Genomic DNA, 19,196 nt, shown 5'->3' with positions numbered 1-19,196 from the left:
CAACGACCATGTCTTAAAGGAACGGTTTAATATACATCAATTCTAAAAAACCACAAGTCCACACCTCTGTGTATCAGAATAAATTCGACATTAGACTTTATGCTGTTGCAAGTGACTCGAGCTAGATACGAACATGCTTCTCTCGACGCCCACGCTAAGCCCCCTCCCCCCAACAAAAAATAGATTAAAAAATAATTATAGTCTGCAACCATTGCTGTATTACAGTCAGCCTTGTAGATCTTTATTTACTACTCTTTTCTACACCCCCGCTGATAATCAGATGTTCTTACAGTAGTAGTGTATACTTACCTTTATTACAAAGACTAAAGATAGATCGGAGAGCGTAAAATTTAATTTGTTTAGAATAAGTAATTAAAGTAGAATACCACGGTAATGTACAAAAGATTAAGTTTGCTAATTTAAATATTTCGAATAAATATACATGAAATAATTTCATAAGCCTTAAACCGTTAATTTCACTACGTCGCCATTGCGTTCAATAAACACAAAAGTGTGTTTCACTCATGAGAGTAAATAACGAATACCGTTACAATTTTATAAAAGTGACATCACACTCATGAGGTATCTAAGATATCTAAATATACCGAAATTTGCTCTACAAATCTAATTTTATTTTTCGTGTTTATAATAAATAAATTACCCTAGCCAACATTTTTTTATTATTATTAATATATAAATTATAAAGATAATGACAGATTCTTGTATTTTCTAAAGATACATTTGAACACTATCAGCAACATCTTTTTTTGTTTTTAATATATTTAATTTATTAACAAACAAAATATAGCTGCTACAATAAACTAACAAAATAGCAATGTCAGAGCAAAAAATGTTCGACATTTATTTGATTTTTCAGGCTAGTAACCTGCTTTTTAATCCATAATTAGCAGCTTCATACTACATACTACTAGTAGCTCAATCAGTTAAAAACACTCAAAATACAGAATAAAAGAAAAAATATTATCAGCGAAAACCAAACTGAAAGGGGCAAAACACGTCGTTTTTTTGGTAGTTTTTTTTTTATTAGGTAAATATTACAGACCTGAGTCAGCTCCAAGTTAAAAGGGTCTCCAAGAAGGGTGCCGTCAGGTTGTTTATAGCATGCATATCCAATCATAGTAGAATTCCACACACGAAAGTCACATCTTCCTTTTTGACGGGGTGGGTGATGGTTACGGGTAATAGCTGTAGTCACCATGGGGAATCAAATAAGTTGGTAATGTTGGAATTTTTACTGACAAAAACTTTAACAAGTTCTTATTCATTTTAATTCTTAATTTACAACTCTAATCCATTTTAGTTGACGAATTAGACATTGATGGCTCATTTTTCGATGTTCCAGACTTCATTGATGATGAAGACATTTTGGACGATTTTGACTTGACAGAGCCGGAAACTCCTGGTACTCTAAAGTAAGTAGATATTTAGCCACCGTCTAAGTTAAATAAACGCTATTTTTATTACTAAGAAGTTCTTGATGGTACCACGTTGAACCCCCCCCCCTCAATATTTTTGTCTCACTCGTAAAAAAGTAACAAAATGCATAAAACGCATCAAATTTTTGATGTGTTTTATAAAAAAAAAGCTCTACCCCCTCCCAAGCAAAATTAGGAATACACCTTGCAGTAATTTTCAAAGTGATAAGCTCCTATGCAAACAGTACGTGGAAACTACTCTCATGAATTACGCTAAATTTTTAAATGAACAAATTGAGTTATTGTTGGAGGGGGTATAAGAATTGTTTTAAAAATTGCAGAAGTGGAGGACATTATCTGCTAAGAAACACTGCTTTAAAAGAGTTTTGAAAGCCTCTCCCCCCAAAAAAGTACCAATATTAAAAAAAATAAAGATATACAAAGCATATTGATATTGACTGGATATAACTAAACAAGGAACGCTATTTCATGATCAAAACATATGACACGAGTTATAATAAGCTGTTATTTAAATGATCTTTAATTATTACAGGGGACATGTGAGACTGGGGGGAGAGTGTCTGGAATCAAGGATTTTACAAGAATGCTAGCTGCGACTAGAATTCAGAGTTACCGTTCATCTAATCTTTGCAGCTATTCAAAAATTGTTTGGTTAAAAAAAGACAAGAACATTATTTTCTAATATCCGACACGGAACTATATACGCTGCAAGTAAAAAACAAAATTTCGAGCTATTATCGTGTTTTGGAATTCTTTATTTATGTAATATTTTATCAACCCCACCTAAACTATTAACTTTATCTATAAAATGTTATTCATTTCACAATATTATACAATCAGGGTTTAAAATAAATTTAACTTTCATGGTATACATACTCTTGAAAAAAGTGTGTCGAAGCCAGAGGTTGGATAATCAATAAAGATCCTATTTGAGTCAAATTTTAATGGAACTTACGACGAAATAAAACACGTAATGCCTTTCAAGCAAGGTCTTACCAAGGAGGGGGCTAAGGGGTTTATAAATTAATACAAAATGAGGTACTTATGCATTATACGGTACCCACGAACGAAGTCAAGTTTGGTTAATGCTAATAAAATAAAATAAAATAGGATGAATATATAATAGTTTAGAAACAAATTTGGGCTATATATTTGCCTGTACTGGTGCGTTAAACATACACTTTTATATACTAATGAGATGAAACCCACCAGATTGGTTTTTTCAAGAGACCGCTATGCTGAAATGGACTGCAAAGAGTAGTTTTCATTGTGTTTACGATATTTAAGCTGTTCTTTATTGGGGTTTGGGGGGGGGAGGTTCCTAGGTTAGGTTAGGTTACGTTTTAGTGCATGGTTTTCTTTACCCCCCACCCCCCTAATGTGCAAATTTATAGCCCAAATTTGTTTATAAACTATTATATATTCATCCTATTTTATTTTATTTCATTAGCATTAACCAAACCTGACTTTTTAGAAGTGTATGTTTAATGAGCCAGTACCTATTTGCACATTAAAGGGTGGAGGGTGAGGAGTAAAACATAGCTTATATCAAATACGTAACCTAACCTAACCTAGGTACCCCCCCCCCCCTAAACCCCAAAAACATCAGTTTAAATATTGTAAACGCAACACAAATCACGCTTTGCGTACCATTTATCAAGCAAATACCCGTTTGTCTTCTTTCCTGTCTGGTTTCTTTGTACAGTCTATAGCAATTAGTACTGTATAATGCATAAGTACCAAAAATGAGATGAGATTTCGAAGTTTAGAAGCACCAATATTTTTCAGCATATAATTCAGTTTGGTGTAAATATTGGTGCCTCGAAACTAAATCAGGTTAAAGTGTTGTTGAAATTCCCAGTAGGCTTTAAAAGGATTTTACTCAGCGTTTTGTGTTATTCGTTTCTTCGTAATTGTGATTATTCGTATTCGTTTCTGGTACTTCGTTATGTAAAAAAAAGAAAGAACACTTCTAAAAATTGAAGTGGTCTGATTAATACTAATAGATAATTTTGTCTTATTAGGATTAATGGAAATTTAATTTCATAAAATCAGGTTAAATTAATAAGCATAAATGCAAAATTAATAAATAGAAATACAAATTACGATGTTAAATAATATAAATTGTTAAGTGAAATAAATATGACATTTAACCATTAAAAGGAGTGGGTCTGAAAGGGTTAATTTTCATCATTCGTATTTTTAGTATATTTAAACATAAAAGTATTAATAAAAACACTGTTGAAAAGAATAGATCAGTTTAGAGCATGAACAGAAACTTAAATATATTTTACAGTCTTCAGCAAAAACAGTACAGTACAAAGATGGTGTTTTAGTTTGTCCTTAGAAATACAAATATCTTCCTGGAAAAATGTACTAATCTTCTAACTGCCAACTGTTTTTATAAGATAATTGATTGCTAGAAATGTCCCAAATCGTGGTTAAAATTCCCAGTAGGCATTTAACTAGACTTTACTCAACATATTGTGATTATTTGTTTCTTTTCTAATAGGTTTTGGCCCATTGTTTCTTAGTTTTGTACTTTTGCTGTTGTGAGCAGGGCTATACTTAGGGGGGGGGGGTGGGGGTCCATCCGGAATTCATAAGTTTTCTTGGATTTCTAGGTACTTCAAATTAGCATATTTGCTTTTATTAATAGACCCTACCCTGAATTTTTTTACTATTGTTGTGGCCCTCTCCCAAAAAACAACAAATCCATGGATAGTGTCCGAATACAAGTATTTACTGTATTTGTCTCTGTAGTATAAGAAGTTTTCTACTCATAAGATTACTCACAGGATTCTGATGTCTTACCAATAGTCGGATTCAAAGATAGAAAGAGAATAGTGTGTGTGTTTAGGTCCTTATCACAAATAAGGACTTAATAGGTCCTAACAAGGTCCAAACAAGGGACAACAAGTCTAACAAGGGACTCAAACAGATCCCTTGTTTGAGTGGTTTTATGGTTCTATTTTTGTAGTTTTGTCTTTCGTAAATTGGTATTTTTTTTCTTGGTTTTACTTCACTGATCCTATTTATATGATTAGTTGCAAATAAATATTATGGGTCACATGCAAAAAAAGGAGCATTAGGGCCAGGTCCAGCCAGAAAAACTTTTAAGAGATTTTAAAAGTTTTGCTTATAAGATTAATTCCCAAAGTAACGTTGTAAGATTAATTTCATTTATTTGTTTAGTTATTTTAGTTTTTTGGTTTTAGAATGTTGTCTGCTTGTAAAATTTGGTACTTATCGGTTAGTTGGAACCCACGCGAGAAGAGAAGTTTGGTTAATGCTAATGAAATAAAACAAAACACGATAAAAATATAATAGCTTAGAAACAAATTTGGGCTATATATTTGTACATTAGGGGGGAGGGGGGGGGGTAAAGCATAGCATATATTAAATACGTAACCTAGCCTAACCTAGGTACTTTTTTTTTACCCCTTCAACCACAAAAAACTAAAGTTTAAAATTTTTCACAGAGTGAGGAATACTTCACTAGGCAGAGGAGACCTGTTTCATTGAGATCTTTGAGATTCTATATGCGGTTCTTGTCACGTCTGTTCCAGCTAACCGATAAGTACTTCAAATTTTATTGTAGTTGTATTCCATAAGGTTTCTGGCCTTCCGTAAAAAGTCTTCCTCAACGTTGGTTTCAAATCATATTGTAAAACCTTTGACATTTGTATAATCTAACAGTTTCCGATTCGTTAGTCGGCGTTCAGACGCTGGATTCTGTCTCAGACTCTGTCCAAGTGTCCCGCTCAGAATGGTTGAAAGCTGAAAATAGGAACTATCGAGCAACATTTGCAGAACTGAAAACACCTATTTAATTAACAATTATGATTGTGAATTTTCTATTTCTGAAAATACCTAATCTGCGACAGAATGCAGCGTCTGAACGCCCACTAAGTGAACGCCAACTAAGTGAACACCCATTAGGTAATCGTGCAGAGCAAACTTTGTCCATAAAAAGGCAATGGCGAGTAGACAACAGAATTTTACCTCATATATAAGTTATGGCAAAGTCTACTTGGTAACAACAAAATATAATTTATATATGATAATTAATAAGTTTTAAAAATAAATTAATACACTTTTCCTATCAAGCCTGTTATACCGTCTCTCATAACAAATCATCCTGCAGCAATGAATATAAAATAATCCTCAGAGCTTGAATCCTCATCCTATTCCACTCTATTCCCTTTCCATCCCTCTATCTCAATCTCTCTCTATTCCACATTTTTAATTTATAAATGTTTTGCTTATCATTGTGATGATTTTAATGCTCCTGATGGCTTATGGATTTGTACATTAGCATACTGTCAAAAAACTTGTTAAAAGAGCGAAAGGCAATACTTACTATACGTAACTTGCACATACAATATAATAAGTTATGAAGTGTGAAAGCCACCAAGGCGTCTGGTTTGCCACCATAATGAGTGAGTGACTATATTTACCCCCTCCTGAATATTTAGTCGTCTTTTATTTCCAGCACCCAAGAAGAAGAGAGAAGTGGTTGGTACAGACGATTTCATTATTTCAATCAACCACACTATAAAGGCTATAGGTCAAGTTACGGTTTCAGGCAACGTGCTTACAGACCTTACCCCTACAGACCGTACGCATACAGAAGATATGGCCATTGGTGGTGAAGTACAATGCTCTCCTTTCCTACTGCCATTTTTTTGATTTTAATTGAAATAAACTAGTAGATTTTAACGATTTTTGCAATAAGCTTCTTAATACATCTCCATTAAGTTCATGTCCCTGCCCTAGAAAAGCCCTTTTGGAAACACACAGGGAAATGAAACCTTCAGGAATGGGTCTAAGGCAATGATATTTTCCCCCCAAATAGGAAGGTTCCGAAAAATTTGTAAAATCTTAGAAATAAGGAAGGAGTAGAAATAAAAGCCTGAAGACAAGTGACAAGAAAGCAACAAGTGATTTGCACCTCACAGAGGTGCTTTGGTCCCCAACTAGGGTTTTTCTTGATGTCGTCATCATGCGACTAAATCGTCACTGTGATTAGCACTCTGTGCCTAATTTAATTCGGAGTCACTCAATCAACTTTAACTAAGTGTTTCTGGGTGGCAGACCCATACACACCCTACGTCGAACGTTCCAGACAGATCTCCGTAACCTTCACGTATCAATCCAACCTCAGTGGGAGGACATACTGACAGAAGCAAACCTGCGGGAAGATTGTCGGCTCCTTCTTGATGCGGAAGATTGTCGGCTCCTCTGGAGGTACAGGTGGATCTAAGGTAAGGTAGTCACCATGTTTTGGCCTTTAGCCAGAACAAACTTCAGATGCATCGTATAGGCAACCGCATAGTGATACTACTTTATTGTTTCTTCTTTGTCCTCGCCAGCAAGTAGTTTTGCTAATTTTTAACTGTCACTTTCTGAGTCAGAGTTTTCCTTAGATGTTTGAACTTCATACCGGAAATTTAAAAAAAATTGACTGAAATAAAAAATGAAAGATTTATATAACTCTTTAGAGAAAAAACGGAGTTTTCCAAATAGTTCCTGAGACCATGCTGCTTTTCCATTTACAAAATTTAATATAGAAAAAAGAGGTATAACTTAGATAAAACAATGGAAAAAAACAACAACTGGTGGCCGCTGGAAAAACTGGGTCGAGAAGGCTAGATAAAAATAGTAGATTGAAATAAAAATGGCTTTACCGAAGGAAAAAATGACTATCCTATCAACAGTATTTGAAATTAAAAAAATTATACTAGAATATGTAGTAAATTCAGATATTGTTCAGTTTATCGAAAAATTAAAAATTTTCGTCGAACTAACTGAAGCGTTTGAGGTTAGGTTCAAAGAGCAATGCGTTTCAGCCAGATTATAGGGAAGTATCCTTAAACCTTTTGAGGCCATTAATGAAAAAGAGCCCAAGAACATCAGTACTCTAATTGAATCTTTTAAAACAAGATTCCTTTAGACAAGCATCTCCGAGAGGCTAAGAACAGAGGTAGTCATATTCGATACCTCAACTAGTATCAGGGAATATGCAGAAAAATTTTGTAGACCCATGTGTCTGTAATGAGAAAAAGGTATAAATGACGAGACAGTACCGAAAGTACAACTACATAATTTTCCCCAAGGATTAGTAAAAAAATTACTCAGACTAATATTATCGCCGAAACCGAAAAATTTGTATTAGGCAATACTGCCAATCAAAACAGTGTTAAAAACTTACGGCTCTGAAAAAGTTTGACCAGATGTCAATAAATAGAAATGAATCCTAAGAAAGTATAACATGTAAGAGGGGAAGAAAAAGGCTGAGCTTTGAGGAGCCGAATCATGAGCCAAAAGGCGCGACGGAGGCCGAGGTTTGCCGTCTAGGGAAATAGCTGACACATTCAATGACCTTGAAAGATTAGCAGCTAATAACTATAGGAAATATGGGCACCCTCCCCCACCAAAGACAGATAGTCTGGGGAACCAACAAGGACCGATCAAAAACATTTAGAAATAACCAGGAAACAAACAAACAATTTAAGAGCATATTTTATTGCTATTATTGCAGCAAATCAAACCACTATGCAGCAGATTGCTGGCATAGAATATACACAGAAGGCCAGACGTACAAGACAAGATACCAATTCAGAACACAGGGGGACAAAAATCTCGGAAGGCAGGAAACAAATAATATTTGACAAACACCTATTAATATTCCTAAATTCAGGCCTAGGGGGCAGACGTTTAACGATACCCAGGGTCAAAGTCACAGCGCTGGATAAAACTGGGATATTCCCAGAAATTTTTAGCCAAACCTTGGGCATTTAAACAGAGAAACTAGCCTGTAAAGATCTACAGAGCTATTTTCTTACAAAAACCCCTATATAGTATAGAATGTTGTGATACAAATGCAAATAATAATAGTCTGCCGATTCTGCGTTGTTTTAAAATTGAGTGTTTTCAAAATTTAACATATTTACTAGATACAGGAGCGTCTAAATCATTAATCCGAGAGGAAGTTTTTAAGAGGTTTCGTCCTAGTGTCAAAAATCGTGTAAGCAGATGCCAGAATACCCTGACATCAGTGACAGGGCACAAATTGACAATTTTCGGAGAATGTCCACTAAAATTTAGTGCAGGGGGTAAAGATATAACAGTAAGAGTAATAATATGTAAGCAACTACCATTTCCTTGTATTCTAGGAGTAGATACCATCAGAAAATATGGGATTGTATGGGAACCCATATCCAATACAATCACAATAAACCAGGCAAATGAAAATAATAGGCAAATTTGCGTAACAACAAATAAAGAAAGTGAAGATTTATAACCTAAGTGAAGATTTCGAATTATAACCTAAAAATAAGTGGAAAAATCACAATAGAAGGGGGAACGACAGCTCAAGTTCTAGCTACAGATGAAAAAAAGGTACAGCTTAAAACCATGGATACCGTGTTGGGGGGAAACACTATAAAAAATTACCCAATGATGTTCGTGGAAAATCAAATTGTAAAAATTAAAAATGGTATAACATACTTAAAACTATGAAATCTAAGTAATAATAAGATAAAACTGAACCAGGTAGAACTTGGATCAGTAGAAAAGAATTCAAATTCGGAAATAAAATCTCTAAACAGTCCAGAATTAAGCGCAAACTTCATTAGCCACGAACATTTATCCTCATTAAAACCGCAACCACAAGAAGAGTATGGAATGTCGAAAACGGATTTTTTGCAACAATTTGATTTAAAACATTTACCGGAAAACGTAAAAACTAGGGTGGAAAATATTCTTTGGGATTTTAAATGGACTTTTGCAAGACACAAAGCGGATTACGGATTAAACAACTTAATCACGCACAAGATATCAACAGAGGGCCCTCCAATCAAAAAGTCACCGTATAAAACACCTTATTATTTAAAGCTATGGCTAGAAAGCCAAATAAAAGAAATGGAAGATCAGGGAATAATTAAAGAAAGTGTTAGTGATTGGTGCTTTCCATTAGTAATAGTCAGAAAGAAAGATAACACTTGGAGATTATGTATAGACTTTAGATCACTAAATGCCGTCACGGTTAAAGACGTGATGAAGCTACCAAGAATTGATTTAATTTTAGCTGCGTTAGGGGGTTCAAAATATTACACTAGTTTTGATTTAATAGCAGTATATTGGCAAATCGCTTTAGATGCAGAAACAAAGCATAAAGCCACAGTAATCTTAGACGACGGGAGAACTTTCACATTTGAACGTATGCCGTTTGGCTTATCATTTAGTCCAAATTTTTTTAGTAGGCTAATGAATTTGGTGTTAAAAGATATCGAACCAGGGAGAAAAAAAGATACCTTGGCTTACTTAGATGATGTAATTCTGTTTAATGAAAACTTGGAAGACCATTTGGTCGGACTTAGAAAAATACTGGAAAAGTTTGAAAAAGCAGGCTTAAAATTAAAACCAGAAAAGTTAAAAATAGTGGTACCAAAATTAGTATTTCTTGGACACCTGATAAACCAAGGTACTATTTCACCAAATCCAGAAAAATTTACCGTCATAGAATATTTACAGCCTCCTAAAGATCACAAAGCTGCACATCAGTTTGTGGTTTGTTAAGCTATTTCAGACGATATATTAAAAATTATGCCACAATAGCACCACCTTTGACAAACCTTCTGAAAAAATCGGGGACATTTGAATGTGCAGCAGACGCAAATAAAGCGTTAAAAAAATTAAAATGACGATTATTGCTGGCACCAATTCTAAAACTACCATATTTGGCACAAAACTTCGGTTTGCACACCGATGCTTCGGGGTACGGTATTGGGGTCATATTATTCGATAAAAATTCTGCAGGAGTAGAATCGATAGTCTAATGTGCGAGCAGGTCACTGACGGAAGCAGAAAAAAAATACTCGACAGTTGAAAGTGAGTGTGTAGCAGTAGTAGTATTTAAAGAATATTTTTGACAATTTTTTCTTGGTAAAAAATTTATTTTACGCACAGACCAAAACTCATTAGTTTGGCTAAATGCGAAGCAAAATACTTCAGCACAGCTGACACGGTGGATACTACGTCTGCAAGCATATTAATATACCCCAATATATATAAAGGGCCGTACAAATGTTTTACCAGACTATTTATCACAAAATCCAGATAAGGAAAGAAATTTGATAGCAACCCTCCAGAACGAACTGGAAGGGGTAGAAATTCTCTCGAATGAAAATATTTCGAAGCACCAAGATAAAGACGATTTTTGTTTAGCAATGAAATCCTTTTTATCAAAAGGAACGGAACTGCCAGAGCACTTTAAACATTTTTTAAAGGATTTAGATAATTTTGATCTGGAAGAAAGTAAAAATCTTCTAGTAAGATATCATAGACCATCGCAAGAATATAGAAAAAATGACTTTAAAATTATTCCAGTAATTCCAAAATCTCTGGAAGGAGAAATTTTACAGATGGCACATGCAACGATTGGCTGTCACATGGGAGAAGCAAAAACTATGGGGAGACTGAAAGGAAATTTTCATTTTCCAAAAATGTACTCAAAAGTAAAAGCTTTTATATAAAGCTGCCAAGAGTGCGCCAAACAAAAGTCGCCACCAAAGACCCCTAGGGCTGAATTAGGTCAATACCCCACCCCTTCAGGGGTAGGAGAATTAATGTCAATAGACATTTGGGGAACCTGGGGAAGTTTACCAGTTTCCAGGAAAGGAAACAGGTGCGTACTAACCATAGTAGACCATTTTAATTCATATTTATACGCTTTTCCAATTAAGGACGAAAAGACAAAAACCATTGCGAAAGTTTTGGTCAATCGTCTATTTCTGGAACACGGGATTTTCCCTAGAGCTTTACTTAGCGACAATGGGCCATGTTTTAGAGCCAAATTATTAGACGAAATTAGAGAATATCTGCATGTTAGACGATGGTTTACCTCGTCTTACATGGCCGCAGCTAATGGGAAGGTTGAACGTAAGCATAGGGAATTAGCTTAGATGTTGGGAATAAATCCAAGAAAGGAAAATGAAAATTGTGACGAACATTTAACATTTGTAATCTTGTCAATAAACTCGGCTTTTCACGTTCTTTAAAAGAAACGCCATTTATTGCAACACATAAGAGATCCCAGAATTTGTTGAAATGAAATACAAAATAACATCATATATTACAACTTAGACCAATACAAGCAAAAGACGATGATGTCAATGAAAAAAGCTATGGAACAAGTTAAAGGCAATCTGGAAGATGCAAAAACAGAACAAAAAGAAAAATATGTCAGAACAAGCAAAAATAAAACGAGTTACTGTTTAGGAGATTTGGTTTATGTTTACAAAACGAATCTGGAAGGAACAAAAAAGTTAAAACCGAAATGGGAGGGACCCTACAGGATTACAAAAATTCTACCAAATAACTTAACATATGTTCTAAAACATCAGCATAAGGAAAAGGAGGAAGTAATACACCATAATAGAATGAAAAAGGGATATTTTTCAAAACAATAGAAAACTGAGTCTATACTGCCGGAAGAATAAACACAGGACACGATATCGCCAGTATTTATGAGAAGACCATAAGAATTTTATGACCTTTTTAATGACCACAACAATACGGAGAAGTGGAAGGAGTATTTAGCCCAGTCTTGGCTACAAACTCTACACCACGAACAAGAGAAAAAGTGAAATATTCGATACTCCTCGGATACTAGCGATGAAGAAAATCAAACACAACATAAGGGTTTACGATGTGATAAACCAAGAGTAAAATTCACAGAGGAAGAAAAATTGGGAGGAGCCAATGAATTATCTGATTTTCATACATTAGACTCACCTACAGTCTTAACGCAAAAATGGCTTTTGGAACAAATGCCATCTACCAGACGCGAGCTAACAGAATGTGACACTGAAAATTCTTCTATAGAAACCGATATAGCTAAACCTGGGCCATCGTCAAGAAAACCTTCTTTAAGAGAAAAATTATGGAGAACAGTAAAGAAACCAATGGGGCAGCAAGAAGTTCCTTTGTCAGCAGCACAAGTCACTAAAACACTTATGAAAAAGGCCAAACATCAAGAGAAACAAAGATTAAAGATATTTGACGAAGCAACAAAACAGCACTCGGACTCAGAGCCTTGTAAATCACACTATAGAGACCAGGGAAAAACTTGCAAATATTATAAAGAAGAAAAGCAAAAATTTGGGGTTCAAAACTCGGACCAGGAAACGGAGAAAGGCAGAACAAGCGCAGCCCCATGCAGATTAATATTTGAATAAAACAATTATAACAAAAAAAAAATATTAAATAAAAATAAAACGAGTATAAAAGCCACTAAAGAAATATCTATATTTTCTTTTTTAATAGGTATATAGATAACATCAAGTTTTCCTTAAAATATATATCGCCAGTAAAAATTATGACCGTCACGTTCTAACGCTAAATTATTAGCTCTGATCTGAAGCGATATCATAGGTTCCTGCAAAAAAATTGTTTCCGATACGAGATAAGACTTCGCGAACGGTGTAATGTCAAGACTTGTCAAAACGAATTAGGCTTCGTTTCAAAAAAAAGATAATAAGTAAGGCCACGTAACTTTTAAATGGGTGTAGTGAACCTAATTAAATTATACATATTTAGAATCAGCATTCAAAGGCTGATTCTTTTGATATGTATATTGGAAAAAAATATTTTGGGGGGATAATAAAAAAAAACCAAGGACGTTAGTTTACTGAAATAGGGTCATTGGAAGCTAGAAAATTTGGACTTGAGCTCAACCACTGCTGGCCTCTCGTTGTTAAGTGGATGCGAAGCATCTACTAACCTTTGACTCTTTGAGGTGACACTTTCAGTCGAATTAAAAAAAAAAAATTTGTTTTGAAGAAATTTTAAAAATAATTATAATGAGGAAAACAGCAAGAGTTTACATTAAGTCGACTACATGTACAAGCTAGCTGTAATCTTGTTATAAATAGTAGAATATATAATAAATTTAAACAATTACCAATAAGGACGGTATATATAAATAAGAAGCCGTAGATAAAATGAGTCACAATTTAAAAAAGTTAACACCGTGTAAAACAAAGTTTTCTCGGGTATAATTAATTTCACATATTAAATAAATTCACAGCAAACTATTAACAGAAATAACAGGGCGACGACATTGCAGGTGAAAAACACCAATGAAAGGACAATTGGCATTTAAAAACGAAACTGCTAAACGTCTTGTCATTGGGGCGATCCACCAAGCTAACCAAATATAGATCAGAAATAAAAATCAAACTTTGGAGGAGGTTTGAGCTGAGTGATCGGCAGATTTGCTGAACCATGAAAAATGGCAGGGTCCAGCAACTCTGCCAATGCACTAAACCCATACCCTTGTAGAGCAGAGTAATAGTCAAAATATCACAAAAGGAACAAACTACACTCAATGACTGTATAAAACTAAGGCGCAAATTAAACTGAGGATAATTCCAGACACGAATAATATAAAAAAAATTATAGGGAAACCACAAAAGATAACCCCTATCTCTAAGCAACTTTTGGCACGACATAGGCACTAATTTTTGGTAAAAATACCACAGACAGAAATATGTGTCTGCGATGAAAACCATACAATTTTGTGGGAATCAAGGATATCATAAAACGTACATTTTTATGAATAAATGATAATTAGCAATTGCGAGGCAAAACATAAAAAAAGTTCAAAAATCATGACGTCATGCATGATACGTCATGCATGCGTCATGCATGACGCATGAATTCTCAACACCAATAAGCGACAAAGAGGGTTTAAACAAATTCATTAAAGCCAGTAAGCACCACCCCGTAGTGACAGAAGACTTTTCAAAAGAATATATGTTAACCGTTTTAATACGAATCCTCTCAGAGGTAGGAAAATATCCTAATATCAGTTTTTTACAAAAGTTAAAAAGGGTGGTAAAAAGCAACACAAAAATAACGAAAGAAAACAAAGAATTGTTACAAGTTTTAAAAGAACAAGCAGATTCAAAGAAACTGATAGAGACGTTTCAAAAAAGTGATATAAAATGGATACTCAGGCTTTCAAATCACTCCTGTGAGGTGATATACAGTCTGGACCCGTTAAGGAAAACAGTATACAAAGATAACGGGAAAATAGTAACCAATGAATTGTCAGGGCTACGAACTTATTTTTCAAATTTTTGTTTAGAACCCCTAATATGCTGGAGAGCCCTATAAAGTGTAAGACAGCATATTGGAAAAAAACCCTTTATAAGAATACGGAGGGACATAGGGTAATAGCAATTTCTTCTTGTAGACAATGTGGAAGTTTTACTGGTGGGCTGTTTTATCGATATTATTCTTGGGAGAAAGTGCTAAGATGACAAAATAAAATTAGAGGGCGAGAAAGTACAAGTAGTTGACGGAGGAATTATAATGCAAATACGCCAGGTGAGAATTGTAGAAAATTACTGGCAACTTCTATTTGAAATAGATTTAGAACATTTACAAAAAATGCTAGATACCCTAAGATTAAAAAGGACTCTTATCAAAAGATAATCGAAACTTTTTTGTTGAAAACTAGTAACCGAGAAGAAAAAATAATTTCGCGAAAAACCAGATATGAAAGAATTGCAAATATATCCCATAGCTTCGAGCAATCGGTGCTTGCAAAATTGTACGCACTAAACAGACATGTAGAAACGATAATGCATGTGACGAAACACCGTACAAATGTTAATGTTCAATCACCAATAGAAGAACAAAATAAAACGAATATAGCTTTCAAAGATATACAAAAATATTATTTGGAAATAATACATGCCAATATCCCGGAGGAAGAAAAGACAAAAATATCGAGCAAAACATATTTTCATATCGAAAAAGAAAAAAAATCGTTATGGCTAGCACAGAGTGAAAAAATATCCAGTTTAAATTGTACTCTAGGGGAAAGTTACAATATATTTAGTAGAATAGAGAATTTATTGATTAATAGAAGTAAAGATGATAAGCCGTTATATGGAGAATATTTAGCCGCAAGCATGTTAGAGCTAATGACGCATCTACAAATTTTAAGTGATTATACAATAGAAGTTCACAGAGCATAAGGGTTATTACAGTTAGGACAAACTCCGAAACTTCTGTTACCTCCAAAGGAATTAAAAGAGATTTTGCAAAACATACAGTATTTTGTATTAAAGAAAGGGTACTATGGATTACCTTCGGGGCTAGACCCGATAGACCCTTTGAGCTGGTATGCTAAGCTATTAAAAGCGTTTTATTTTATATTAGCGGGAAACCTCCGAATAAACGTGAAAATACCCCTAGTTCAGAAAAATAGCGTATTTACCATGTATCAAACTTTTCCCATGGCAACAGGCGGCCTACAGGGAGTAGTAATCACCATGACATCAACTTCAGCGCCCGTACTAGTAGAAAACATCCGAGAAAGAATAATTTCTCTAGAAAAAATTTGGATCATGGACGTTTTAGAAAATGGTATTTTTAAACTAGAACTGACCAAAAAAGGACTAAGAAGAACACAAAATGGAAATATTTTAAATTGCTGGGAAAACATAATTTTAAGAAATCGACAAGGCATTCAAAAAACATGCCATTGGGAAGTTTCTAAACCTTCAGAAACAACTGAAAGAATTATAAAAGTAAGCGCATCAGAAGTATTGGTTTCAAATAATGTTACGCTAGATGGAACTTGTGTTCAAGACAGAGAAATACCAAATTTTCCACTAATTATATCGACAATGTCAGAATGTAATCTATGGCACAAAGATACAAATTTCATACTTAAAGAGAAAATAGACTAAGATCAGAAGAAAACACTAATAAATTAACTCCATTAAAAATTAAAACGATTTTACCAGGCAAATTAGAAATTTTTTTCAAAGAAGGTAGTAAACAGCTAGTAGAAATTTGGAAAAAGAATTTTAAAGAACCTATTAGTTGGGCCCAAATGCTGAAAGATATAAAACAAGAGCAAAATATAGCCCTTAGTCAAACAGAAGTTACACTGAGAGTAATAAGGGAAGAAAGCATTCAATTCAATGAATTATTTTTAGTAGGGTGCATAATGGGCACAGTATGTGTAAGTCTTTTTAAATTTATAACAGTTTTGATTATTTATCAAAAGAGTAAAATACAAAATGTCAGCCAGGAACTAACCGAATTACAAGAATTAACGATAACGCCAAGGCAATTGCAAATGATCCAAGAATATGCAGAATACGCAGGAATTACGCGTTAATTTTCAACTTTTGAATAAGTTCAATTTTTTGTTTTTAGTGTTTATATATGATTGATATATGGAATATTTATTACAGATGAGAAATTGGACAATAATTTGCGTTTTTAAGCTTCTCCAGCTTATTGTGGCCGAAATTAGGGTTATGAAAGGAGTATCGTTTCGCAGAATGAATACAATCAAACCCCTGGAAGGCTACTGGCAAATTGCGATTAGGTTTGATGCTTCAGCCTTACATACCCTCCAGAGCCAAGTAACGATACTTGCACATAATCTGGAAATGACAAGAAGAGAATTAGAAAAAACTTGTAACCCGCCTCCTTTCACACCCCCTCAGGTAATAGAAAAAGAAATAAATGTATCATTATTTCAAACGCAGGCAACTTTGTTGTTCAAAGTACTGAACAACCAAATCAATGGGGTTTTAAAAGATATAAAAAGAATGATAATTACGCTCCAAAAACAAAAACGAACCAGACAATACATTGGCCAGAAGGAAAAGAAGCTTAATCGGTATTGTAGGGGAAATCTCAGAATATATATTCGGTACGGTATCTGAGACAACGTGGAAGGAAAAAGAAAAACGAATAGGGAAAGTCGAAGTAACAAATCAAAATCTACTACACTTGGTAGACAAACAACTAACAATCTTAAAACACCACGAAACAAGGATATCCAAAATTGAAGAAAACGTTAATCAAACAATCAGTACGCTTTCCATTTTTAAAAAGGAGATAACCAATGCAGTATTCATAACTCTAAAACGAATAATAGGAAACCAAAGTGAAATAATAGAAGATATAAATCTTCAGATGGCTCTACAGTTATTATCTAGTGCCATCATGGAAATATCTCATGAATTTAATCAATTGGAGTTAGAGTTTCTAACCCTTTTGAGAAAAAATTTACCAGCACGACTCCTAAACCCGGGTCAATTAATAAAAGTACTCAAAACCATAGAAAGTCATTTACCTTATCAATTGAGATTAGGACTAGAACCAAATTTTGAGAATATCCTAAACTTTTATAGCATGGCGGAAAATTATTTACAAATTAATCCAGGGGTGTTATGGATATTTTTAAAGGTACCCCTAGTTAAAAATGAAGAACATGCACTGTTCCAATTAAATACTTTTCCAACAAGGTTGACGAACACCCCAAGCTGGATTAAGATAAATAATTTGCCCCCATATATAGCCATTTCCAACTTAAAATATAGGATACCAGAGCAACAGGAAATAATCAAATGTCAAAACGATAAACTTCCCTTTTGCAACTTAGGAACTATATCGCATCTACGCGCAAGAAAAATCTGTGCTATTAAACTTTGGGAGGAGATGGATCACTCAAATCCCCTACCAAAAGAATGTGATGTAGATATAGTAAGCGCAATTAATCTGGAACTATGGAAAAAAAATTAGTGAAAATGATTTCATAGTCAGCGTTCCACAACCCTATATGGCACAGTTGAGATGCAAAAATTCTTCTGGGTTGAAGAATACAAGAGATATACGAATAGAAGGGATGGGGCTGGTTAATATTCCCCCATCCTGTCGTTTAACGACAAGAGAGACAATTATATCATCTCCAATGATGGACATTACGGAGATAAATATGGACAAATGGGGTATAAAACCGATACCCAACATAAATATTTTTAAATCAACAAATGTGGAAAAAGATAATAAATAAATTAAAAGAGCAAAAAAGATATTGAAGAAATTAATTGATATCTCCATACCGGAAAAAATAAAAGAAGAAACACCCAGATTTCTGACAACCCTGGAAGATCTAAATAAAAATTTGGAAATAAATTATCCCATTTTCCAAACAGAAATAGAAAGAACCACTTACTATAAAGGCTTATTAGCCTATACTTGGGGATATTTCATAACTACTATTGTGGTTCTGGGATTGTTTATATGGGGTCTTAAATTTTGGTATAATATGAAACATCATGCCCTTGGGGGGAAGGATATAAGAAACCATGTCTGCGAAAAACCATAATTTATCGTTAAAAAAAAGAAAAAAAAGAAAAAAAAAAAAGCTTATCTACAACCGCAGACAATTCCGTTGGCACTATGATTTCATGAATATGAAAGTAAAAGAGAAATCTATGATTGATATTGAAGCAACTTTATTACTGTGTCAGCAATAATACTTGTTACTAATGCAAATAAATTCGCAATTCGAGTGTTTACTGATGAAAAAAAAGAGTTATACCACTTTTTAAGTTGCTTTGCAAAAAAAAATCGACGTTAAAAAAAAAAAAATGCTTGATGCATTAAAGTATTTTTGTTACTTAACATAATTGTGTAATTTATTACACAATGCTTATATATATATATATATATATATATAAATATATATATATATATATATATATATATATATATATATATATATATATATATATATATATATATATATATATATATATATATATATATATATATATATATATATATATATATATATATATATATATATATATATATATATATATATGTACTATGTTTTTGTCAATTTTAAGT

General features: G+C 33.7%; 1 protein-coding gene across 1 annotated transcript in view; it reads left to right on the top strand.

Annotated features, from left to right (window-relative positions):
• The window catches only part of LOC148941179 (uncharacterized), a 17,717-nt gene extending 11,605 nt beyond the window's left edge, over positions 1 to 6,112 (top strand). The window contains exons 3-4 of the mRNA XM_089104109.1: positions 1,322 to 1,433; positions 5,953 to 6,112. Coding sequence (XP_088960235.1) covers positions 1,322 to 1,433; positions 5,953 to 6,112 — 272 coding nt within the window. The remainder of the gene's footprint in view (positions 1 to 1,321; positions 1,434 to 5,952) is intronic.
• The last annotated feature ends 13,084 nt before the right edge of the window (positions 6,113 to 19,196 follow it).

This window comes from Artemia sp. Qi Xiang Cuo, chromosome 18 (genome assembly GCF_049724085.1).
Source record: "Artemia sp. Qi Xiang Cuo chromosome 18, ASM4972408v1, whole genome shotgun sequence".
In the NCBI taxonomy this organism is placed as follows: Eukaryota; Metazoa; Arthropoda; class Branchiopoda; order Anostraca; family Artemiidae; genus Artemia; species Artemia sp. Qi Xiang Cuo.
This window is presented reverse-complemented; position numbering and strand designations above follow the sequence as displayed.